General features: G+C 44.5%; 1 protein-coding gene across 7 annotated transcripts in view; it reads right to left on the reverse strand.

Annotated features, from left to right (window-relative positions):
• Nucleotides 1–23,766, reverse strand: part of EDARADD (EDAR associated death domain) — a 90,303-nt gene extending 66,537 nt beyond the window's left edge. For 2 of the 7 annotated variants that reach the window (XM_043596239.1, XM_043596238.1), the window contains exons 1-3: nt 23,658–23,766; nt 10,990–11,043; nt 4,823–4,914 (exon numbers count right to left, since the gene is read on the reverse strand). In XM_043596239.1, the coding sequence (XP_043452174.1) occupies nt 4,823–4,886 (64 nt within the window). In that variant the 5' untranslated portion in view covers nt 4,887–4,914; nt 10,990–11,043; nt 23,658–23,766. Of the gene's footprint in view, nt 1–3,476; nt 4,236–4,822; nt 4,915–10,989; nt 11,044–23,657 lie in introns of those variants that run through there. The other 5 variants (XM_043596244.1, XM_043596242.1, XM_043596241.1 and 2 more) reach the window with 5 other exon arrangements.
• Between the last annotated feature and the right edge of the window lie 3,252 nt (nt 23,767–27,018).

Raw genomic sequence — 27,018 nt, forward strand, 5'->3', positions numbered from 1 at the left:
GAATCCACCTAAACTCAAGGGGGTGGGGGGGGGGGCTGGGAGGGGCAGTGAGAGATGAGGGGCCACCCAGGGCTGTCCTGAGCTGCTGCCCCACCAGCAACCTCACTGCACAGTGCAAACGGGGACCCCAGAACAAAGGAAGGACATGCGCCCATGAGCTGGTGGCCCTGGGCAGTTAGCTCATCGCAGTGATTCACCTCCACCTCCTCAACCCAAGGTTTCAAAGCCTCTTTCTTTGCTTCTGGCTTGAAGTCTGTATGAACGTCAGCCAGACTGGACTCACCTCCGACACAGATGACCTGACTCATTCCGTGTTCGATTTTTATTAGTGGCAGAGATAGAGTGAGACAGCCTTACTAGAACCTGCATGACTGTTTTTCTTCCGTGTGACCCCAACAGTCTTGTAGATTTTCTTAGTGCAAAACGTTGTTTCCTCACACTAAGCTCATAACCTGCTATGACAGTATATATATACCTTTGTTATTTGCACGTGAAGACACAAACATCTTTTTATCTTCACAAGGTAAACTCAGTTGACATATCTAACTAGATGAAGAAGTTTCTAAAATGTCGAAACAAGAAAAGCTTTTACTGCCCACAGTTTGAAGCATATGTGGTTAAACTGTATTCTTCCATTCATTCAGTGAGGCAGTAAGTATTTAACCAGGGCTTACAAAGCGCTGAGTGGTGTGGGAAACAGAGGCAGAAACAAATGGTAGACAAAATTAAATGGCCTTATAACCTGCAGCCCATTGACAATTATCCAGTGTAACAATTCTCCAGGACCTCCCTACTGTCTTGATGTTGAGGCTTTGCTGGAAGGGAAAACCACCTTAGCACGAAGACAGCCAGGCCTCCAGGATCTGTGAGTCTTCTTTAGCATATGAAAATGCTGTTGGAGACTTCCTCTTGCCTTTACCTCCCCAGCTCCCAAGTATGTAATCAGCCACTCCTCACCATCGGGGCATTGATTCCTGCCCCACGGGTCCTGTCCCTGTGCTTTAATAAGATCACCTTTTTTTTTTTTTTTTTTTTTTTTGCACCAAAGATGTCTCAAGAATTCCTTCGTGTCCTTTGGTTCCGGATCCCCACCACCACTCGGAAACCACATCACCGAATACCATGACAGGTGTGAGCGCTGTCCAAGAGCTTACTGTCTAGTTGGGGACAGACAGGAGTGGGGGTGGAGGGGCGGTGAAGAGGGCCTTCCGGACAATGGGAACAATGTCTGCGAAGGGGCAGGGACGGCAGGGGTAGGTAGAGACGGACGTAGAGAGAATGAAAACCTCTGAAGGACTGAGAATCTGTTAGAAAAGTCCATGCAGGTTTCTTAACTAGACAAGTGCAGGATCTGTTAGGTCTCTGGACACTTTTTGGTGAAGCGGCAGGTAAAAGGCAAGCGTAGGTGTGAACACGGCAGGTGAGCGCTGAGTGCAGGAAGTCAGGAGAGAGCCTGGGAGCTCGGTCAGGGATGCAGAAGGGAAGACTCCCTTTAATGAATTCCACAAATTGGCACCATCTGTGGCTTCATTTCAGAAACAGAAGGGGTGGGCGGGTATGCGCTGGAGGTTACAGACATTAAATGAGAAAGGGAAAGTCATTTTCGATCTTTTTTTAGATGGAGGAACCCTCCTCTTACTGATAGACTCCCAGAGTGGGAATGGACATGGGGACATCTTTCGGATGTCTGAATAGGTTCTTCTATATCTTTGCGAGTGACAAGGAGACCTCGACCTTAGGAGGTCTCTCCCCACTCTGTGGGAAGCCAGAAAGATCTCACGTACGGATTTGGGTTCTACCTCTTAAAGTTCAGGAGACCAATTTCTTTTGAAGGACACCCTCCTATCGTCATCCCCTCTGGTCACGCCTCACGTGCTGGGATTTCCAAGTCCTTTGTTCCATTTTGGCTGGGCCAGGCAGAGCAAGAACACCACGACAGGAATTCTAGATCCTGTAGTGTTAGTGTGGTCCGCTAAGACCACGTTGGCTGCCCTGGTGGCCTCTTCACGCCACGACTCACTGAGGCTTTTTACACACTGTATCACTATTAAGGGGCAGTTCCTGGGCCTTGTCTTCTCTGGTGCCATTAATTTGGGGGGCCCAAGCAGATTTTACACTTGTCCCCATTCCATGGATCCCCGTACCCCCTCCCCCCCAATCTTTTTGAAGCCCCTTCGCCACTATCATGTAATGAGATCTGAGACGACTGTTGGTAAAATCGGGCCTCACACCTCTTGGCACTTGTCTGTCCATAGGGTTCTTGGAAGACGTGGATGCGGAGGTGAGTGGGGGTGGCTGCCCTTTCTGTTTTTTCCCAAACAGTGGGTATGGGGGGAGGGAAAGGAGATCCAGACAACTGATTTATTTCCCATTTCCCTGGAAAACATATTTGCCATTCCCCACTTGAAGAAGAATTTAGACCTTGCTTCAAAATCTCCAGGAAACTCTCCCAAACTTAGCACACCATGATGCCAAGGTAGCTGTCTTCTGACTCACCTCCAGATACTTTGTCTCCTCCTAACTGCTCAAACCACAGATTAATGATGGAATGTTGCTCTGTCCCTGCCCAAGCCCAAGCCAGAAAATAGGAAACACGTTTATCTACGCAGTTACAGGCAGTTCTGTATATGTGGTTTTCTCCGCAGCCTTTCCAACCTCAGCAAAGGAGAAAAATCCCTAGCGTGCCCCGGGGAGTAGCTCGATCATTCATTCATTCATCCCAAGACGATGGGAGAGCAAGGGCAGAAATCCTGGAAGGTGAAGTCTGAGGAGGCCCTTAAATCAGGTAAGAGATGAAAGAAAAATCGAGATTCTGGCCTGGGTACACACAGTATTTTAACATAAGGACAGAACTAGAGACCATTCTAATTAAAGGCCTCTACAGGTGGGATCCCACAGGTGGGATCAGCCTCTCGGTTTCCTGGATACCAGTTCATGCAACGGCTCTGAGGGCCAACGTACATACAGAACAAAAGCATTTAATGAAAGTGAAAAAGAGGAGGGAAAAGGAGAAATGAGAAGGCCTGTGAGTGGGGAGAAAGGGAGAGCCAGGGAGGAAAGAATGAAATCCACTGCTTGCGCTCTTTCCTGCCAGAGAGGCTTGAGAGACTTGTTTCAACTGGGATCCCGAGTCCAGAACAAAAGCGGCGGGGGCCACAGCGCGGGGAGAGGGAAGGCGCGTCCCAGGCACGCGTGGGGGTGCCGAAGGGTGGGGGCGGCGGGCGCGCAGGAGGCCAGCGAGACCCGCGGGGATCGGCAGCCGCTCGCGGGGGGGACCTCGCACCGCGCCCTCGGGGCCCCGGGCGCCGCCGCGGTCCCCGGCCCGACCCCGCGCGGACCGGGGTGCGGCGCCCCGTCCAAGGTCGTCCCGGGAAGCCCGGGGGTCGCGGGAGGCTCGGCCCCACGGTAGCTGCGGGAGCCTGGCGAGCTCGCGGGCCGCGGTTCCCGCTCCAGGTGAGGGCGCGGCGTCACTTTACCTGCGCGCAGAGGGTCGTCCGGGAAAGCCATGGGGCGGGGTGGGGCAGACGAGCGCCCAAGGGGGCTGCGCGGCCTCGGGGACGGGCTTGGAGAGCGGGAGGGCAGGGATGGCAGGTCCTGCCGTGCCGACGCGCCCGGAGCTCACCACCACGGCTCTGCGCGCCCCTCCTCCTCCTCCTCCTCCTCCTCCTCCTCCTCCACCTCCTCCCAGACTCTCCGCAGCGTCCTCCGCGTGCTCACTTCCTGCTTCGGCAATTAGCAAAGCCCCTTCTCGGCGCGGCCGCCTCCCTCCCTCGGCAGGCGCGGGCCGGGGCCGGGGCCGGGGCCGGGGCGCGGGGAAGGGCGCCCGCGTGCCCGGAGCGTCGCCAGTTCGGGCAGCGCCGGCAGCAGGCGTCCTTCCTGCCGCGCGCCCAGGCTCCCGACCTGGCGGCCCCTCGAGCGCCGTCCCGGCCTGGCTGCGAAGGAATCAGTGGCCTTAAATCCCGGCTGCAGTCGCGGGTCGCCGTGCTGGCCCCCTAATCACGCCGGGGCCGGCACGCAGCCCTCCCACCGCAGGCCCCGCGATCTGCTGTTTAAAGTCTCCCGGTCTTTGGGCAGCGAATGCCGCTGCATGGTGGCACACGCGAACAACCGCGGTTCGGAGTTTTCTTTGGGCGATAGCTATTACGTGGCCTCCAGGATAGATGCTGCACAAAGGGAGGGAAACGAGAGAGCGCCTGATCCACACCCGTAGAGCCGTTCTAGAAAAATAGCCGGGGTTCTCTCGGAAATGCGGAATCGGTTCTTACAAGAAAACCACTAAGGTCTAATTTAAAGGGGAACATGCGCCAGTTACTTACGGGAGCACAGACTGGCGTCGTTTACTAAGAATACATTAGAGATAGTTGTATTTTTAGAAAAATTTTCCAACGTTTATTCGCTTTCCGAGAGACCGTGAGCGGGGGAAGGGCAGAGAGCGAGGAGACGCGGACTCTGAAGCAGGCTCCAGGCTCTGAGTTCCGCGGGGCTGGAACTCAGGAACCGCGAGATCAGGACCCGCGCTGCAGTCCGGCGCTTAACCCACTGAGCCACCCAGGCTTCCCAAAGACAGTGGTATTTTAATTAAACCTATCGTCAGTCATAAGTCTATTACACAAACGTTATAGGCAATTTAAATGTAACAGGACTCTCCTAAGGGTTTTTAAAGAATCCACATGGGCCTTGGCAGGTGAGGATGGAAAGACGTAGGTAAGAGACAACATAATCGCTGTTAGTATGCAGTGTCAGCAACTGATCATTAAAGGAGCCGCCTCCAGCCCAAAGCTCAGCTTTGAGAAACGCAGAAAAGCAGCAAATACCTACATACCCTCGTGGTGACCAGAGGCTTGTTTTGTGCTTCTCCTCATCTGTTTAGTGGTCCGGAGGCCCATGGCGCTCTCTAGATTGGTGTCTTAGTCTCTGGAAGAGGCCATGGAAGAGGCAAGAGCCTCAGAAAAGAGTGACCCGCTGTGTGTCTGAAGAAAAGTAACAACCTTCTAGATGAAGCTTTCTGGGGAACTTGTAAGTGGGAGCGTAAGCTTCCTTCTGGTCTGCTTCTGATAGGAAGGGAAATTTTTTCTAAGAGTATTTTCTCTTCGAATCTATTTTGAGGTTTGGTTTGTGGTTCTTGCAGACTTCTCACGAAGATGGAATTATTTCTAAAGTTGGTTGGCAGGAACCGCATATCAAATTGTGCTATCTTGTTAACACTGTAAGCTCGAGCATTGCCATAAAGCTGGTTGGCCTTGCAAAACCCTGAACTAGAATTCATCTCTGTATCACTCTCATTCTTTATTATACCGAATAGAAGATAGGTGGCAGAAATGTACTTTCAGATTAAATTTTTTTTTAAAGAAGATTGATTATGGACGTAAATTATTATCTCCTTTCATTCAATTTCCTTGTACCTCCTTTCCTATGAATTGCAACCATAACCCATCATTATCTTCACTGTTCCCATGTGCTTTGTGAACTATAAAGTGTGCACTACAAACGAGAACTTTTTTTTTTTTTTTGCAATTTACAAAAGAACTAATTTAAAAACAATTCTCATCCACCACCATTCCCACAGATTCCCATACAAGCTATTTGCTCTCACATTATGTCATTCGGCTTTTGCTTCTATTGCTTCTAAAGAGTGTAAAACACTCAGCTCAGGCCATGACTCAGCTTGTTTCAGCTGACTTCAGCTCAGGCCATGATCTCACGGTTCGTGAGTTTGAGCCCTATGTCGGGTTCTGTGCTGGCAGCACAGAGCCTGGAAGCTGCTTCAGATTCTGTGACTACTCTCTCTGCCCCTCCCCTGCTCTCTCAAAAATAAATAAACATTAAAAAAATTTTAAAAAGCACTCTTTAAAATGGACATTTTTTACATTTCCTGATAGCCCCTACATACTCATGAATCTCAGAATCATGGTAAATGGGGATGGTGGACTTGGTAATCAAGGAGTCAAGCATGCTGGATATGACTCATGCCCCTGTCACTGGGAGTTTGGGTTACTTTGGCAAGCAATGCAAACTCTTGAGTGTAAGAATTTATAGGATTGTGAAAGTTCAATGGAATAATGTGTCTATAAAGATACCTAAACCAGGGGCGCCTGGGTGGCTCAGTCAGTTAAGCATCCAACTTCAGCTCAGGTCATGATCTCATGGTTCATGAGTTCGAGCCCCCATTGGGCTGGTTGCTGTCAGCATAGAGCCCACTTCGGATCCTCTGTCCCCCTCTCTGTGCCCCTCCCCTGCTCATGCTCTCTCAAAAATGAGTAAACATTAAACACAAACAAACAAAAAAAAACTAAACCAGTGCCTCTCACATAGTAGGTACAAATAAACCAGCTACCTTCCTGTTTTCATTCTTTCCTTGGAATTTAGTTTATTGCAAGAAGTTCCTATTTGTTATAAGAAATTTGTTGTAGTGTTTGTGCATAGCATAGATGGATGGATTGAGTCATAGCATCAAATAACATACTTTTTGAATTGCCCATTCCCCCGCCCCGCCCCAACGCCAAACAAAATGCCAAGCCCTGGGGAAACCAAAGTGAGAAGTCCCCAACTTTTAGGAGTTTATGGTCAAGGGAGACTTGCAAATACTGTTTCACTATAGAACTGGGATCATGAAGGTTTAAACCAGGAAGAGAGCATGTGTAGAAGAAAGGCACTGAAGATGTATGCAAGCCATCTGGCTGGGTGGTGACCACCCTCAACCTGACAATTTGCCTTGAAAGCTTTCAGGCAAACTTTGAGACCGTTATTCAAGACAATCTGGCCTTAAGTAGAGAAAAACACACACACACACACACACACACACACACACACACACACACTGTTGGTCTTGTGTCTTTTCACGAACGGATGACAGTTATCAGAAATGTTATCTTTAAAGAGAGAAAGCATTAACTCAAAATATATTGTATTTGATTCATCACAGGATATGTTGTTTTTGTTCATTTTACACCATTGTGGCTAAGTGTTACTTAAATTTGTGCAACCTGAGATAAAAAGTTATTATTGAGGGTATGTACATTGTATACAATGAACCCAGCAAATTGTGCTCCCAGACAGGGTCTCATCTATATAAAAGTGGCTGTAAGGGGGGCGCCTGGGTGGCTCAGTTGGTTAAGTGTCTGACTCTGGATTTCGCCTCAGGTCATGATCTTACAGCTCATGGGTTCAAGTTCCATGTGGGGCTCCACATTGACAGTGTGGAGTCTGCTTGAAATATCTCTCCCTCTGTCCGCGCCTCTCCTGCTTGTGCTCTGTCTCTCTCAAAATAAATAAACATGAAAAAAAGGTTTTTTTCAAGCAGCTATAATGGAAGTGCATGGATTTGGGGCAGTAGGAGACTCCTTACATTCCAGAATGAGACAGTGCCTCCCTCAGCTGCATTTGTGTGATAAAACCCTGTGGAATTGTGTGTGATGCAAGAGGCCTAATGAGAGTTAATACATTTGCTTGTCTCCTTGAATTTTGTCCAGTGTGTTAAGGCACTTGTAGGGGATCTCAGCTGTTTTACCACCTGAGTGCTCATGATAATGCCCCAGTTTTCTTCTGGAAAACCGCCATTCCCACTTTCAGTCCATGTGATTAGGCAGTGGCAACATCACCCTGACTCCCGACTCTAGGGTTTGGGCATGTGACCCAGTAATAGCCTTTCGGACCATTACTGAGTAAGCCTATGAGTCTAGGAGGTGCATGGGACCTTTGCCGGGTCAGTGGGGCCGTGGGGTCAGTGGGGTCTCTAAATAACTAGCCGGAGATCATTTCTTCCACCACACCACATGCTTGTGTGTGAAATGTTTGCCAGGGTGCACATCACAGAGAGCCTTGAATGCCAGACGAAAGCATTTGAGACTATTTTTCATGCAACAGGAAGCCAGGAAGCTAGTTTTGAAAAGCAGCATATGAAAATTGGTGTTTTTGGAGGATTAGTGTGGCAGCTGTGTGTAGGATAGGATGGAGGAAGGCGCGAACTCAATCCAAGAGTGCATTTAATCTTCACAGTGCACTGTAATTTATTACAGAGTTGAATTTGCATCCTTGTCCAAAAGTGAGGGGAACTCCTGTCTAAAAATTGTAAATGTTCTTTTGTTGCCTTTTTAAGCATTCGTTGTCTCCCATGAAGTGATTGCTTTATGCGTTTGCAGATGTTCCTTACAAATGATGTGTTCCAAAATGTTGACAGAGGGACTAGAAAACTTATGTAAGGAAAATATTGTCATTTTAGTTGATGTGAGCCCTATTTGACAGGGGCACAGCACTCTGGTGCATATATTTAAGCATGAATCGTTCTTAAGGTTTCTTCTACCTACTTGGACAAAAGCCGTTCTATGTACAGGAGAGTAAATCTCTCTTGCCAACTTCTACCAGCTTACTTTGAATCATTTACCCATTACGACGCATGAGCCAGAAAACCACCATTTTTGTGCTGTGTTTGGTTTTCCACAAAGAGAATGGAACAGTGGGTGATTCTCAGTGTGGGTCTTGCTAAAAACACTTTGAGTGCCATGGATAGGGAGCGGGAGGTACGGAGAGGTAAGGAGATGGGAGAAAAAGTATGGCTCTCTAATGAGCACTTTATCCTGGAACCTGACTACAGCCTTGCGCGCTCACCACTCACAAGTGTGTGCTGGTACCTTGACCTTGGGTGCCATCATCCTCAGCATGTTCAGCTGCTTTCTTCGTGAATATATATAATAGCAATTTATTTCTTGCTCCAGATATTAAGAGAAAATCTGATCAAAGAGATGAACTTTATGGATCAAAACCTGAAACCCAACAAACTGAAGTCAGCTAGAGATTCTGTTCCATTTCTGCTGTTAGCAGAAAAGGGCAGATGAGAAGAAAACCTGGCGTTATCGGCGACCAACTAAAAGTTGTGTAGTCGGCACCTGAGAGTTTAGTTTCCTGTGCTGTGTACCCTCAGAATGTGGAACACGGGCTCAAGTTGCTGACTTGGGAATCTACAAAATCATCCATCATTTAATAAATTATTTTAAAACTTGTCATTTAGAGTGTATTATTTTTTATAAAAAATGTTTATTTATTTTGAGAGAGAGAGAGAGAGAGAGAGAGAGAGAGAGAGAGAGCACACGAGTGGGACAGGGGCAGAGAGAGAGGGAGAGAGAGAATCCCAAGCAGACTCCTCACTGTCCACCCAGAGCCCAGTGCGGGGCTCGATCTCATGAACAGCGAGATCATGAGCAAGCTGAAATCGAGAGTCAGACTCTTAACCAACCGAGCCATGTAGATGCCTCTAGAGTGTATTCTGAGCTAAGACAAGAAGGTGGACTTAGATACAAATGAGTCAGATGAGGAACTATTAGAACTAATAGGTGAATTTAGCTTGGAGGAGAGAAAAAGCTCAACGTACGGAACATCACCAGCTTTCCTATAGATCAGCAATATGGAAATGGTGGAAATGATCCCATAAAAACAGCAAATAAAGCTATAAAGTAACTGGGGATAAACTCAATAAAACTATCTTTAAAAATCGCAAGAACTACAAAGCTTTCCTGAAGGCTGTAGAAAATAAATCTGAGTAGATAGAGAACTATACCAGGTTAATTGATAGGAAGCCTCAACATTGTAAAGATACTCATGGTTCCCTAATTAATCTATGCAGTTAATGAAACCCAATCAAACTAATAAGATTTTCTTCAAACATGAAACTGGTTGTAAATTTATATGGAAGGGTAAATTCAAAATAATTTTGAAAAAGAATAACAAAGAGGTGGTATTTGCCCTATGAGATAGCAAGGTATTATAAACTAACAGTAATTAAAACAGTGAATATTGGTATAAAAAGGGATTAACGGGAGCAGAAAAAAATGAAGCACAGATTCTTGTATCTTTGGGGAATTTGCTATATGATTGAAACATTTAAATGTTGAGAAGATAGTTCAAAAATAGTATGGGTATATTTTGCTATTTAGATGAACAATGCGATTTATATCCCTACCATACCTTATACACAAAAGTAAGCTTCAAATAGATTAAATATCTAACTATAAATTATTTAACATTAAAATTAGTAAGAAAAACTATAAGAGAGAATGTTTTAATAACTTTAGTAACAGGAAAAGCTTTCTTATGGTAAAAAAATCAACAGACACGAAAGAAAAACCTGATAAACCTAACTGGATAAAAATTCAAATTCTGCACCATAAGACAATAGAAAATTATAAAACAGGGGTAAACTTAGAGAAATTAATTACATATATGATAGTCTATTTTGTAACTTATAAAACTTATAATTATATAAAAATTAAATATAAAATATAAATAAAATTTAGGTAAAAATATAAAATAAGATATTTGTATTTCTAATTATAAAATAGAATAGTATATACTATATAACTTATATATATAAAAAATCAGTCCAAAGTTTTAAGAATTTATTTAAATAAATTAAAATATGTTACTAATAATTCAACATAAGGTTGGACAAACACTAGGTAGAAAATCCCCAGAAGAAACAAAAATGGTCAATAAAAATATAAGATATTCAACCTTGTAAAAATAAAAGAAATGCAAATTCAAGCAATAAGAAGCTAGCAGAAGGGCAAAAACTTAAAATCTTGCCAATATCAAATACTGGCAAGACTGAAGAAACAGGTTTTCATACACTGTAGGAATGTTAATTTATATGGTCACATTGGAGAGCAATTTGACCTAAAATTGCTAAATTTGCTACATTGACCCAAAATTTCTCTAAAGGAATATTTGCATGTGCTACACGGAGGCAGGCATAAGAATGCTGGATGCAGTGTTTTTGTCATAGCAAATATTAGAAACAATCTAAATGTCAATCAATAGGGGTATGAATAAATATATAATATAATCATGCAATGCAATATTTTACAGAAGATACCAAAAGTAAGCTAGGAAAACATTTTAAATGAAAAAACAAGTTGCAAAGTGATATCAGGGGTAGACACAAGCCAATCCATATGTTTTCTATAACTACATTCTAATTTTTTAAAAATGGATACATACCAACTTTACCTTGCAACCAAAGCAGAGTAACCGGAACTAGATCTACCCTCTTGCCTGAAACAAGAACAGCAAAAAACCCAAATAAAATATACGAAACAACGGTTTTTAAGGCACTACACATCAGACAAAAAAGGCCAGTGATCCCTAAGAGCCAGGATATAAGCGAGATGATTCCTGTGCTTGCCCCAGCTTAACGCCTTGAGAGAATTTCCAGGGTGTGGCGCAGAGAAAGGGACCGAGGCAGAGTCTTATGGACTCCCTGATGTGAAGAACTGTGGCTAGAAGTCACAGGACAGGAAGCTGTAGAGACTTCGCAGAAAGGTCCTCAGAGATCCATGGGATGTCCCTCTTGACTACTCAGCATACCATTTACTGATAGATGCGTTCATGTTGGAAATGACCCACAGTGGGGGAGGGTGATGAGAGGGACTGTAGTAGAAGATCAGAGGGAACAGTACCCGGGGCTCACTCAGAGCCACGAATAGTGCTTACCAGTCCAACCAGACTGCAAATACCTTGCATTTCATGGGAATTTGGTAGATTACACAGAAGAGTCTTGCCTCAGTACCGGTAAGTAATTACCCCTGGACTGATCAGGCACTGCCCCAGTCCCACCTAACAAATCTTAAAAGACCCAAAAGGATCAAACTCTTTCAAGTAACTTAGCTGCAACCTGAAAAACTCAATAAATACAAATACAAAATATAGAAGTAAAAAAATATCCAGTACCCAACAAGGTAAATGTACAGTGTCTGGGATATAAAGATACTAGGCTTGCAAGAAGTAGGATAATGTAGGCTAATAATGAGGAGAAAAATTAGGTAATTAAAACTAACCCAGACCTGACACAAATGTTAGAATTAATGGAGAACATTAGGGGTGCCTGGGTGGCTCAGTTGATTGAGCATCTGACTTCAGCTCAGGTCATGATCTCACGGTTTGTGAGTTTGGGCATCGGGCTCTGTGCTGACAGCTTGGAGCCTGCAGCCTGCTTTGAATTCTGTGTGTGTCTCTCTCTCTCTCTCTCTCTCTGCCCCTCTCCTGCTCATACTCTGTCTCTCAAAAATAAATAAATATTTTAAAAAAATTTTTTAAAGAATTTTCAAAAAAAACCCCAGAATTAACGGAGAACATTAAAACTTTTATTATACCTGTATTTCATAGGTTCAACAAGCTATGTAGAGACACGGAAACTATTAAAAAACCCAAAGTAAAACTTTCAGAGATTAAAACCATAATACTTGAGGTTAAAAAAAAAAAAAAAAAAAAGAAGACTAGATGGGATTAGCAGCAGCTAAGACATTGCAAAAGAAAAGATTAGTGGCTTTAAGACACCGCAATTGAAAGCACTGAAAATGAACCTCAGGGATGGGGCACCTGGGTGGCTCTGTCTGACTTTGACTCAGGTCATGATCTTGCGGTCCATGCGTTTGAACCCCGTGTCAGGCTCTGTGCTAACAGCTCAGAGCCTAGAGCCTGCTTTGGATTCTGCTTCCCTCTCTCTGCCCCTCCCCTGCTCACGCGGTCTCTCTCTCTCTCTGTCTCCCTCTCTCTCTCTCTCAAATAAACATAAAAAAAAAGAAAAGAAAAGAAAATGAACCTCGGGGAGAAAAAGTAATTTTACAAAAATGAAAATAACTGTGGGACAACTTCAAGTCACCTAATATACATGTAAAATACATGTAAATGAAATCCCTGAAATGGAAAGATGGTGGGGGACCAAAAATTATTTGCAGAAAGAATGGCTGAAAGGTTTCCAAATTAGACGAAAACCTTAAACACACAGATCCAAAAATGCTCAGTGAACACCCAGCACCAGAAACATGGAAACAACATCACCAAGCCCCACACACTCCCATTTGCTCAAAGCCACAGACAAAGACTAAGTCTTAAAGTGGCCACAGGAAAAAAAGATACATGACAGAGCGACCAAACTAAGAATAACAACAGATTTCTTATCAGAAACCATGCAAGCCAGGAGACAGTGGATCAGTATGTTTAAAGGACATAGAATTGTACACCCAGTAGAAATGCATTTCAAAAATGAAGGTGAAGCTTTTTTTTTCTTTTAGACATGTAGAAGTTGAAAGAGTTCATCTCTGGCAGACCTGCACTAAAGGGGTCAGTGTATTTGAAAGCTAATAGGTTTTATTTAAAGCAAAATAGTGACAATGTATGCAGAGTTTATAATCTATGTGAAGGTAAAACTGACTCAAAAGCAGGAAGGAGAGAAATGGAAGTACACACTTTTAAGGCTCTAATGCAGGAATTATTAAAATATCATTTAAAGCTCTACTGTGATATGTTAAAGATGTATACAATCACCGAAATAACACGAATGAGAGTTATGGCTAGCTAATAAGCCAATAAAGGAGATAAGATGAAGTCAGAAATAATACAGCTTGGCAGTTTCTTTAAAAATTACAGGTAGGAGCACCTGGGTGGCTCAGTCAGTTGTGTGTCTGACTCTTTTGATTTCAGTTCAGCTCACGATCCCAGGGTGGTGGGATCGAGCCCCGCATCAGACTCCATGCTGACGGTGGAGCCTGCTTAAGATTTTCTTTCTCTCTCTCTTCCTCTGCCCCTCTCCCTGCTCATGTGCTCTCTCTCTTAAAAAAAAAAAACAAAAGTTGGGGGGGATGGGCACCTGGGTGTCTCAGCTGGTTAAGTGACCGACTCTTGATTTCAGCTCAGGTCATGATCTTATGGTTTACGAGTTCAAGCCCCACTGCCTTTGTGACAGTGCAGAGCCTGCTTGAGATTCTCTCTCTCCCTCTTTTTCTCTGACCTCCTGTGTACTCTTTCTCTCTCAAAATAAATAAATACAAATTAAATGTATACCTACTATATGGTCCAGCCATTCTACCCTTACTCATTCACTCCAGAGCAATTAAAACATATTTAAAAGATTTGTGCATGAATATAAAACCTAAAACTGTAAGACATCTAGAAGAAAACAGAGGAGAAATTTTTGTGGCTTTGGGCTAAGCAAAGATTTCTTAGGTACAACACCAAAAACACATACCTATTAAAAAATGTAAATATTGGACTTCATCAAATTTTAAAACTTTTCCTTTTCTAAAGAAACTTAGAATAATGGAAAGGGCAGCCACTGCTGGGAGAGAATATTTGTAAAACATGTGTTCGACAAAGGACCTTTTGCCAAAATGTGAAAAGAACCCTCAACATAAGGAAACAAACAACCCAATGGAAAATGTATAAAACATTCAACGAATCATTTGACCACAGAAGTTGGCAAATAAACACAAGGATACTCACATCACTAGTACTTTGGGGAATTCTAATTAAAACCATAATGAGATACAACTTGACACGTGTTAGGATGGCTAAACTAACAGACTGACCATACCAGACGTTGACAAGGATATGGAGGAGCTGGGATTCCCATGCCCTGGTGGTTGCAGTGTTAAGGAGTACCACCTGTTTGGAAAACCACTTGGCGGTTCCTTAAAAATGTAAATGTATACCTACAACATGATCTTGCTATTCTACATCTTTACCCAAGTTTTTTAGAATCTCATGTCCAGACAAAGACTGGTGCACAGTTCAGTGCAACTTTATTTGTAATAACTCCAAATTGGAAACAGCCCAGATGTCCATCAATGGGCGAATGGGTAAAAATACTGAGGTATACCTTTAGCACGGAAGCCTACTCGGTAATAAAAGGAATGAACTGGGGCATCTGGGTGGCTCAGTTGGTTAAGCATCCTGCTCTTGGTTTCAGCCCAGGTCATGATCTCACCGGTTGAGATCAAGCCCCATGTGGGGGCTCTGTGCACGGTCAGTGCAGAGCCTGCTTGGGATTCTCTCTCTCTCTCCTTCTCTCTCTGCCCCTCCCCCCCACTCTTTCTGTCTCTCTTTCAAAATAAATAAACTTTAAAAAAAAAGGAATGAACTATTATCACTAACAACATGGATGAATCTCAAAATAGTTATGCTGAGTGACAGAGGCCAGAAAAAAGGAGGAGTACTTAATGTATGACTCCATATATATAAACCTATTGAAATGCAAACTCATCTCTAGTGATAGAAAGCTGATCTTTGGGTGCCTGTGATTGAGGATGGGGAGGGAAGAATGATCACAAAGAGAAATGAGTAAACTTGAGAGGTGGATAGGTTCACCACGTAGAGCTTGGGGTAGACTTCATAAATGTATACGTATGTCAAAAGTTATCCAACTGAACAGTTTAAATATGTGTAGTTGGTTGTATGATAATTATACCTCAATAAAGCTGTTTCATTTTGTTTTTTTTTTTTTTTTTAAGCATGGATACTTGCCAAATTCATAACAATGTCTAATAAGGGCTATCTCTGGGCAACAGGGAAAGGACCAGGACTGGAAGAGATTAATGCTTACAGAGGCTTCAGCTTTTTTGGTAGTGTTCTAACTTTATATGTAAATATTTATTTATGTATACATTATTTAAAAAATTTTATATAGAAATTTGGAAATAATTTTATAAAGGTGTCTGCTTAACAAAATCAGTCTTGACTTGCCTCACCCCCCCATAAACATTGTCTCCCGGACTGATCTGTTTGCAAAGATTCAGTCACTTGAAAAACTATCCGTCATTCTCCTCCTTTTCCAGACTTTGAATTGTTCGACATTGCAGACTGTGAAATGAATATGAAAGTAACCATTGATATTTTAAATCTATTTTACAGACTAAGTGGTGGTTAGCATATTTGAAATCATTTGAGACATTTCCTTTCTGAGATTACACCATTAGCATTTCATTCCTTTGTGTCACACTATTTTGATCTCTTTTAAGATGCAGGGACGCCCGGGTGGCTCAGTCGGTTAAGCATCCGACTTCAGCTGAGGTCATGCTCTCACGGTCCGTGGGTTCGAATCCCGTCAGGCTCCGTGCTGACAGCTCGGAGCCTGGAGCCTGCTTCAGATTGTGTGTCTCCCACTCTCTCTGCCCCTCCCCCACTCACACTCTGTCTCTCTCACTCTCAAAAATGAATAAATGTTAAAAAAAAAAAGTTTTAATGCAAATAGTTTCATGCCATGAACAATTATTTTTATCCAATCAGGTTTTCTCTGGGGAACATGGTAACACTAGGAAGAGAGGAAATAATGAAGAGGAGCAAGGGAGTACACCAGGAGATAGGCAGAGGGCACCAAAGGCAAGCACAAGTACACAGGACGTGTGCGTGAACAATCTCAAACCAACATCTGGAACATTGCGGTTTCTGTGGAAGACGCTTGTACTTTTTTTTATCAGTTAAATTACAGTTGGTGCAACTAGCATGGAGGTCAGTTTGATTCAGTTGAGACAGAAGGGGAGGTCTAAGCTGCACATTACGGAATATCATTTCTTATAGGTTAACAGAATTCCGTTGATGTCTTTCGTGATCATTAAGCACTTGCATTTTAGGGGCGCCTGGGTGGCTCAGTCGGTTAAGCGTCCAACTTTGGCTCAGGTTGTGATCTCACGGTTGGTGAGGTCAAGCCCCACGTTGGACTCTCTGCTCTCAGTACACAGCCCGCTTCGGATCCTCTGCACGCCCCCCAAAATAAAAACATTAAAAAAAAAACTTGCATTTTGGAAATGCCCATCACCAGTATTTTGATTAAAGCTCTCTCAGCTTTAGAACTCCTTATTTCTTTTGTTAAGAGGAGGGATTGTCACTTTATCTGTTTTGACAGGCAACTTCTTATGATACTCCAACACTTTCCATTGCAGTCAGGGTGAAGACTTGAAGGTATGGAAAGAGGACTAATCCTCATCCCTTTCCTCCCCCACCTCCTCCCCCAGCCAAACAATCCAACCAATTATGAATACTAAAGTCAAGTTTTTTTTTTAAGCTTTTTTCTTCTTTTAATAAAATGTATTTATTTCGACAGAGAGTGAGTGGGGAAGGGGCAAAGAGAGAGGGAGAGAGAGAATCCCCAGCAGGCTCTGCACTGTCAGCACAGAGCCTGATGTGGAGCTTGAACCCATGAACTGGGAGACCATAAGCCAAGCTGAAACCAAGAACTGGATGCTTAACCAACTGAGCCACTCAGGTGCCCTAGTCATGTTCTCAACAGAGTATGGGATTGAGAATTATGGATGTGAATTTGGGTATAAGAAGAAAATAATCTAGAGAAGAAGAATGTTAAGTGCACAAAAATAGTCACTTCAGCTGAAGTATAACTAAGAAATAAAGGAAAAGTAGTAGTACCTAAATGTGCAATGATAGTAGAGTGGTTGAGTTAGGATACATGAATGATGGATCACAAAGGTATACTGATACAACAATAAAATCATTATTTTGCTTTCAAATACCGAAAACTTTATAATGGCCAGCATGCAGCCTGAAAGTCATCACTCCTCCCTGACAACAAGTAAAAAGCTCAACAAACTGGAAAGTCAACAGCCCTCCTTGGATCCATCAGAGAAATGGGGTCACAGTGGGGTCCACTGCTTTCGTATCTGGGGGGATCAAGTACAGAGGATTACAATCCACCAGAACAGAAACCAAGAGCAGAGACCTTCAGTGGAACTAGTACCAAGACAGGAAAACGAGAACTGTAATTGATGAATTACTGAAGGCTCAGTGTGGACTTCTGAGAAGTAAAAACTCCAGGGGCAACCACACACGTTTACGAAGTTTACCTCCAGGAGTTTGACCAGGTTCTCACCGTGAATATCAGCATCAAGAGGAGAAAAGGAATCATTTTGAAATACTCACAGAAATCTATTCTGAACAAGCCCTCCAGAGCCTAAACTCTGGGGGTTTTATCACAGCCTAGCCAACTCGGAGGAAGGAAATGTCCAATTTCAGCTGGCTCTGACCTTCCACATGGGGAAAGGAAATCCCCAACTCCGACCCTCTCTAGCAATTTTGTCTCTTCTAGGGGGAGAGTGGACTGAGAAGCATTTGTGAAGTTGGCAGTCCAGAGGCACAGCGTTACTAAAAGACCGACACCAAATAACAGGACTACAGAGTGCTTCCTCTCCCCCACACTCACCACCACATTACTAAAGGGCATGTACTGAAGGCCTATGGACTGCAGTTCCTTTTTTTTTTTTTTTTTTTTAATTTTTTTCAACGTTTATTTATTTTTTTGGGGGGGACAGAGAGAGACAGAGCATGAACGGGGGAGGGGCAGAGAGAGAGGGAGACACAGAATTGGAAACAGGCTCCAGGCTCTGAGCCATCAGCCCAGAGCCTGACGCGGGGCTCGAACTCACGGACCGCGAGATCGTGACCTGGCTGAAGTCGGACGCTTAACCAACTGCGCCACCGAGGCGCCCCGAATATATATATTTTTAATGTTTATTTATTTTTGAGAGAGAGAGAGCGTGAGCATAAGTGGGGGAGGGGGAGAGAGACAGAGGGAGACACAGAAGCCAAAGCACATTCCAGGCTCTGAGCTTTCAGTACAGAGATGGACACGGGGCTTGAACTCACAAACTATGAGATTATGACCTGAGCCGAAGACAGATGCTTAATGGACTGAGCCACCGAGACACCCCTGAAGTTTTAGAATATTTTATTCAGCAGAGAGGATCAAAATGACAAATTTTCAGGATGGGAGTTAATATATGGGATTTAAAAAAATGATTGACGTCCTTTTAAAAGACAGTTGACTATTTAAACAAAAAGTGTAACTCACTCAGAGAATTACACATTATTTATTTGGGTGGAAAGGACCCGGGGGCCCATTTTGCAGAGGAGGAAATAAAATCACTAACAGGCCTCATGCCTTGTACAGTGATGAGCTAGAATCTAGGCCTCTAGACCAAGGGACCCTGTACTGTAATGTCTGTAGAACCATGTTACTTTTTCTTGTGTGCCAACAAATGTTTGGCCAGTTAAGAGTACAGTAACAATGAGTTACGTAAAGTTATAATAATTATCAGTGTCTTGAGAAAATCTTGGAAAATTCCCACAGCTAGAGAAAGTTATCTGTGAAACATCTCTACTGAAATGTCTCCTTGCTGTTACAAATTTAACAGCAAAAAGAAAACAAAATTCTACTAATGAAATGTTCAGTAGGGGGAGCCACTGACAACAATGATAGTTTTTGCTAGCAGAACAATTTTATTGCAGAAACAGATGAAAGCAGTCAGGTAGACAGAGCCAAGGGCTGGAGGGATTTTTAAAGTTACCATGCCCCTGCACCCCCCCCCAAAAAAAACCCAAACCTAAATCAAAATAAAAACCAATGGCCAAGATTTCAAGTTTGCTACTAAAGGTATAACATGGTTCTAAGAAGGGCAAATGACAAGATCAAAATTAGATTTTTAGAAGATGGAACTATTTGATACAGTAAGATCATGTAAATTATAAATTACCAGGAATAGAATATATAGAGGGTGCAGCAAGGAAAATGTTTTCACCTGATCTGATTAAGAAGTGGTTGAGGCCTGAATTAAAGTAATGTAGGGCACCTGGGTGGCTCTGTCAGTTGAGTGTCCAACTCTTGATTTCAGCTCAGGTCATGATATCATGGTTTGTGGGATCGAGCACTGCATCAGGCTCCACTCTGGGTGTGGAGATTTTGAGGGAAAAAACCCTAGAACAATGGCAGTAATAACACCTACTGTTTATTGATCCAGACCCTGTGCTAAGTCAACTGAATGAACCATCCGTGGTGGGCAAAGGGTCCACTGAAGCCGGAGCATAACCACCATTTGCCACCAGCACCCAGCATTTCCTGAGAGCCAGGCATGGGGCTCCGACTGAAGCTGAAAATGCTCAGGGCCCTCACTGCTCCTTCGTCTTCTCAGGGGAAGACCGGCATGTCCACAGTGCAGTGTGACCAGCTCTTTAATAGAGGGAGTTAAAAGGCTACCAAGGGATGGAGCTGGGTGGGAGCCACTAAGTTAGCGACAGATTTTCAGGGGAGGTGATGCGTGAATGCCACCCGAAAGGAGTACGAATGTGCCAGGAGGCAGCACAGTGCATCTGCGAAACTACCGCAAGTTCTGGACAACTGGTCACAGCATCTGGTGGGAGGGGGATGGGTTGGAGGGGGAGGTTGGTGACTGTGGCTAAGCCCAGAGCATGAACTTGGGGGTGAGATGGTTTGCATACTACGTTGACGAATTGAGATACTACACTGTGGGAGTGCAGAATCATAATCGCAATAGAGTATTTAATTGAATCTTAGCTCTTATCAATGGTAAGATGTACTATGTTTTATGTACTGCTAGGAAAGGGAAACACTGTCAGTTAAACTATGACATTGTGAAGTACAAGATGCATGTGGCCTTAAGGGGTATTAAAATTGGGGGGTGGGGAGACAAATCTTGGAACCAACAAATTATAGTCATAGAATAATTTAGAAAGGGTGAACATCTGGAAAAACCAAGACACCGATTATTGTTTAGTATGTGCCCCAAACTACCTTAACTCTTGGAACGAGAGACCTACCAGGTATCCTTCCCTTCCTGACATTCCACAGCAGTTACACGCAAGGTGCAGGGGGCAGCCAATGCCATCAGGCGCCATGTGCCATGTACAGATTCTGCGAGCAACGGCCTTTCGGAGAGGAAAGGGTGGAGAGTGGGCTTTCTGAGGTAGAGAACTACTAACTGGAAGAGTAGGGAAATTGACAAACACAGAATCGGGGTGAATGTTCATGTATGCCAGTAGGAGGCAGAGTCTGAAATTTCGCTTCTCAGAGATCTTTGGGCTCCTCAGAAAATTAAATATTTTTCATTTGGGACAGAACATTCAGGGTCAATGTAATCTATTTTGGGTTCCTGGTTCATTCATCAGAAATGTTTCATAGGCTTCCCTGGCACAAGGAATGGGTTTTGATAGCTCAGGGGTAAAGTCCTGACAGAAGCAGGCCACAATGTTTATGACAAACTATCCACGGAGAGGAGAACAGACAAAAAGCCAGATGGGTTTGACCATGCAGATAAGGGTTGGTCTGGAAACAGGGGCAGATGGGAAGTGCGCACATCCTGCTAGAAGATCTAGAAAAGAGATAAGACCCCTCGTGGAAAAACCACTGGGAGAGGAGAGCAGCAGGTGCTGAGAGGCACTCTGCCTTTGTCTGAGGGACCCCTGCCTGAGGCCGGCACCAGGGTGTTGCAAGGGAGCTGAACAACCTTGAACTCTTGAGAATTGGATTGGAGGGAAGAAGTTGGTGAAGGAGGAAGATCCAAAATTTGGGTAGGAACCACAACTAAAGCGGCTGGGACAGAGGTGAAACCCGGCGTCTTACAGTAACCACTTCTTTCTTTGAAACTTGGCAGAGCAGTGAGGATCAGTCATTGGGCATTTCACCTCCAGAACAACCTTGTTGCTCCCCATCGAAGGCAGTGAATCTTCCCAGGGATGGAGGACCACAACAATGATTTTTGGCATCACTTGAGCAGCTTGAAGAGTCATCAGCTCACACCCAGCAGGAGACAGCTTTCTGCAAAACGCATTCCAGACCTTCTCCATTGTTCCCATAGCTTCCAGCTCCTCTTTGGGGTGTTGCTTTTCCCCATGAGTCCTCAGGCCCCTTTGGACTACCCAGGGCACTCGTTGTGGTCTCCCAAGTGTAATTCAGCTTATTTCCCATAATCAAAAGTTACTAGTGATGTTTCTTGTTATCAAAACCTTCATAAATGATGGAAGGCCATACACTATGGGGTCAGTGGTTAGAAAATGTTGGCCTTCTCTAAAAATACAGTAATTTAAATTAGAACCTTTTATGTATGCCCCAACTAATTAATTAGCAAATCTTTTTGTCTATAATGTGCATGATAATTTCAAAATTGAAGTATCAAAATTCCCTAAAAAGGTATATCCCTTACCTCAAAAAATTTACTTGTTCTTGGTAAGACATATATAGGGAGATAGAAGTGTCTAGAGCTGGATAATAGATCGTCAAATGACTGATACAGAGAGTAAGTGCTATATCACACTCAGTAGAGAAAGAAATACGAGAGAAAAGAGATCCTTCCGAGTTGTGAAGTTCACAAAACCAACAAGAGCCGAAACTCTCGTTGGCCTTTGAATGACTGGATGGGAGTTCGGGTGAGCAGAGGTGGGAGCAGACAAGGAGACGGTGTAGAGAGTCATACAATGAGAAAGCAAACAACAATGAGAGAACATTTTCTTAAAGATTATTAAAGGGAGAAAAGGTTAGAAAGAAGAGGAGGGGCCCAACTGAAGAGGACCCTAAATCCCAGCCAGCAACCTGTTAGTGCCGTTGAAAGTGTTAAGTATGATGGGTTACGTGATGACACCTTTTTAGAATGAAATTTTAGAATCACAGAAATTAATATTGCTTGGATTATGAATGCTTTACAATAGGTATTGGGATTGGAAATTAAGGACTAGACACATGTATGTTTCATCTTGTTCCTTCTGAAGAGCACATCTACTCTTCAGCATTATTTCTTTAATTGTAATATAATCTGGTTTTACATGATAAACTTTTTCTTCTTCTTCTTTGTTTTTGTAGAATATGTGCTTCAGTGATACAAAAGTAACCTGAATCTGTAGTGAAAGATTATCGATTCGAAGGACAGGATTCTAAAAAGAAAATAACATCGTGATGTGAACTGTCAATTTTTATGTTTTCTCTATTTTCTTTCTTTTCTTTTTCTTTCGTTCAAAACTATGTTTTCTCTATTTTATTTCTTTTCTTTTTCTTTCTTTCTTTCTTTCTTTCTTTCTTTCTTTCTTTCTTTCTTTCTTTCTTTCTTATTTTGGAAGAGATAGAGGGGGCAAGTGAGCTAGGGGCAGAGAGAGAGGGAGAGAGAGAAGAGGGGCTCACCTGACTGGGGACTCAAACTCACTAACCGTGAGGTCGTGACCTGAGCTGAAGTGGGACACTTAACCAACTGAGCCACCCAGGCGCCCCTGTTTTCTCTATTTTCTACCAGAGTCAGTTTTTTAAAAGTGTATCCACAGTAGTGTCTGAGCAGGCCTCTTCCTATTAATTATTCACTGTAAGCTTAAAAATCATAGTCCAAACGTCTTAGTTTGGGGTTTGAATAATATTGCCACCCTGTCTGTGTAAACTTCTGTGTCAGGCACAAACTTAGATATTATCAGCCTCAATCTCAAGGATATAGTGAAGAGTTAAATGGATCATTTCATCAGCAGGAATGAATTCTGGTGCACTCTGTTTTTCTGGAATCCTGATTTGTTGACTTCATAAAATGTTTCAGACAGTATATATATATATATTAAAAAAAAAAAAACAAAACAAAGGAAGAAAAGAAAACACCCTTAGTTTCTGTTTCTAGCAAGGATACAGTGATATGCACTTGATTCATTGTCCAGCCTAAACAAGCCCCTAAACAGACAACATAGATGAAACAATGGGTTTCAATTAACCATTAATCCAGCAAAGAACAATGATCTCCGAGCGAGAAAACAAAGATGGTGAGCCCTAGTTGTCACAGCACCACCTGGAGAAAGATCTCAGCCCCGTCGGGGTGCAGCTGATAAGCGCCTGGAGGTAAGAGGCCACAAAACATCACTGGGAGGAGAAGAGCCCCACTTTGGAAGGTCGGGGCCAAATCTGGGGCCCCGGGGGATGCGCCGGGGCGGGGCAGGAGAGGGGCTCAATTTCGAGCCTGTGGGGTCGCTGACGGCAGTGCGCAAGGAGGGACCCGGGGAGACGGCTGCCGGCCGAGAGAAGGACTCCCCGCGCGCACCTCCTCTTGTTTTGGAGGCCCTCGTGGTCCTACCTCATTTGCCGCCGTGGAGCCCGAAGTCCCAGGGAGGCGGAGCGGCCTCCGCAGCTGTAGTTCCCGGGTTCTGCCGGCCCCCTGCCCCGCCTTCCGGCGGGAGGCCCCCTCCTGGTCGCGCGAGACCACAACTCCCACAAGGCCCCGCGCTCGGAGGGGGCGTGGCCGGGGCGAAGGGGCGGGGTCTGCGCGGTGGGTCGAGGCTGCCGGGCAGGTACAGCCACTGCGCTCAGCATCTCGGCCTCCCCACCGGGCGTCCAGAAGCTCGGGAGCTTTCTCATCGCTGGATTGGCACGGGACACCTGGAGTCACTCAAGTCCGGGAGCGTCGTCTCGAACCGGCGCTCGATGGGTTGCGTGTGCCTAAGTGTTGGTTGGGGAGGCACAGTGCTGGCGACTGGGTGGCATTGAAGCTGCTGCTAGTCCTGGGCTGCCTGGGGAGCCTGAGGAAGTTACAGGTGCTGGTAGGGGAATCCCGGGGGCAAATCGGAGCCCAAACCAGCATTTGAGAGTAGGAGCCCGAAGCTAACAATAACTGCGAGAAAGCCCAACCGCTAAAGTCCTTTACTTTCGGCTGAAAAGAAGGGAAGATGGCAACCAAACCAATGGAACGTCTGCTGGAACTGTTAGATCTGATTTTCATAATTCTTTACCTGCCAACCATAGCTTTTGTCTTTTTATGCCTTGTGTTGCCTTCTGGAAGAATTCCTTAGCTTGATATCCCATCTCTCTGGTTTGGTTTTGAGCAGTGCCTGTTCTGCTGTTCAGTCCGTCTCTTATTTCAGTAGCTGCTTGTATTCCCGAGATCTCGGTTAATTCTTTTCCTAACCGCTTGCTCTCATTTCATGATGTGATATTCTTGCTTATCCCTATGATTATTTTAATTATACCAATGTTAAAGTCTTGGTCACTTTTCTTTTGCAAATTCTCTCTCTCTCAAAAAAAAAAAAAAAAAAAAAAAAGAGGGACATGAGTGGCTCAGTCGGTGTAGCCAATTTAGGCTTGGGTCCTGATCCCAGGGTCGTGGGATTAAGCCCCATGTGGGGCTCCACGCAGAGTGTGGAGCCTGCTTAAGATCCTCTCTCTCTCTCTCTCTCTCTCTCTCTCTCTCAGTTCTGGAGGTTAGAAGTCCAAGATCAACGTGCCAGCAAGGCTGGGTTCTGGTGAGCCTTCTCTGCTTGGCTGATAGATAGCTATCTTTTCACCACGTCCTCAGGTGGCCTCTTCTCTGCGGGCACTCACAGGCAAGGTGGGCAGAGAGAGCCACGGTGTCTCTCCCCCTTCTTGTGAGGACACCAGTGCTAGCAGATGAGGATCCTTAGGTCCTCATTTAACCATTATCACATCCATATAGGCCCTATCTCCAAAAGCAGTCATCTAGGGGACTAGGAATGCTACATATGACCTGGGGGACACAATTCAGTCTATAATAATCAGTGCAGGAAAAAAAAACAACAACCCATGGAATGAATTCTAGAGTAATCACAGTGGGATGTTGTAAGGTAAGTGGGTGTAAAAAAGCACTTCCGAAGTCCATTTGGGTGTTAGTGCTAGAGGCTAATGGGAAAGTCCCACATCTTCCACCCTTTGGAGTTTGATGCAGGGGTAACCCCGAAGGGAAGGTCTTTGGGAATCCTCTGCCAGCCATTACTTCCAGCCAGTGGTGATTCAGAAGTGAGCATCTCTCAGAGCCTAAAGTGCCACATTTGAATCAGGACTCTGGGGTTGGGAAAAGTGCCACTCCCAAAGCCTGAGAGGTATGGTGCTGTAAGTGACTTAAAGAGCACTGTTCTGGGAGATAGCACTGTTCTTGGTGTCCTCTTGGGTCGCTGCGACCCAGATGTGAAACCTCAGGTAATTCCTTAACTATCTAAATTCTACCTGATGGTGTCATGTGTCCCAAACCCCAGAGTTAGTTTTTTTTCCATAACCAGATGCAGGTCCTTTGGTTCCCAATCTCTTACTGGGGCTGACCATCACAATATATGAGGCACAACCACTGGTGAGATGTCATGGTCCTCTTCCCCTTGGGGAGAATGGAAAGGCTCTAAGAGAGGGCAGAGCACTAGGGCAAATCCACCCAGTAGGAGTGGAGGCAGGGACAAGAATGTGCTGATGACAGCCTTTGCAGAGGGAGGGTGGAAGTTGCCACCGGGGGTTCTGTTTCAGTCACAGACCATGCTTGGGGGCAGAGTAGGGGGCAGTGAGCTATGGAGCAGTAACAGGCATAGTGACTTTGTTGCGCTTAAGCTCACAGTGACTTAGTTATATTGGGAAATACCTTATTCTTGTTTTTGACTTTGTGAGCGTGTGTGTATGAGAGAGAGAGCGAGGGCGGGGGGGGGGGGGAGAGAATGCATTAAATTTTAAACAAGGAGGATAAGTAACATTTTTTTTTGCATCTGATGAGATTTCTTCTGTGATGTTAAGAGATTCAATGTGATTGTAAATGGGGTGCTAGTGTCGGAGTCCAGACATAGGTTCAAAGAGTTGAAGAGGGAGATCTGGGGAGCTAGCCTCTTAATAAGAGAAGTGAACACCCAGTCATTGGTAAGACCACAAGTCTGGCAATACAATATGGCACCTGTGGTTTTGGTCCCGTTAAGATGGTGGTCTCGCCATCTTTAATCTACTAGTATCATTCTTCATTGCATGAAGTCCAGTGGGCCTGGCTGCAGCACAGTGTGGAGAACTGGGGGCAGCTGTGACATTTAGCCCTTTGTGGAGGGAATTTTAGTGGTATAAATAGCAACAGTTATCAGTGTTGGAGAGCTTATGCTACTCTGCTCCAGGCACTGTGCTATGACCTGGGTTTACAGCGGAGAGATAGGAATACAAATAGCTGTGGGATCCGTTCCCGTGAAGCTGAAACCCACCATTCGCTTTGTCCTATTCCCATTGTGTCTTCTCCAGCCACTGTGCAACCCCATCAAGCACCTACAGGGTTGGAAGTGTCCTGTAAAAGGACTTCAGTGTCCTCAGTGAGCTCATCAAGTTGGCTCTGCCTTGAACAGTGGAAGAAAAGGCAGGACATTTCTTCTTTCCATTAGCTGGTGATTTTATAATCTGGGGATGGTTTCTGGTTACCGAAAATTGGTGAAATTATCTGGCGTGGCCAAGTTGTTAAGTGTGAGATAAGAGTGGGGAAAGGGAGGGGCACCTGGGTGGCTCAGTCAATTGAGCATCCAACTCTTTTTCTTTTTCAAAATTTATTTATTTTGGGGGGGGGGAGGGGCAGAGAGAGAGAATCCCAAGCAGACTCTGCACCATCAGCGCTAAACCTGATGTGGGGCTCGAACTCATGAACCATGAGATCGTGACCTGAGCCAAAACCAAGAGTCGGACACTTAACTGACTGACCC

Source organism: Prionailurus bengalensis, chromosome D2 (assembly GCF_016509475.1).
Source record: "Prionailurus bengalensis isolate Pbe53 chromosome D2, Fcat_Pben_1.1_paternal_pri, whole genome shotgun sequence".
Taxonomy (NCBI): Eukaryota; Metazoa; Chordata; class Mammalia; order Carnivora; family Felidae; genus Prionailurus; species Prionailurus bengalensis.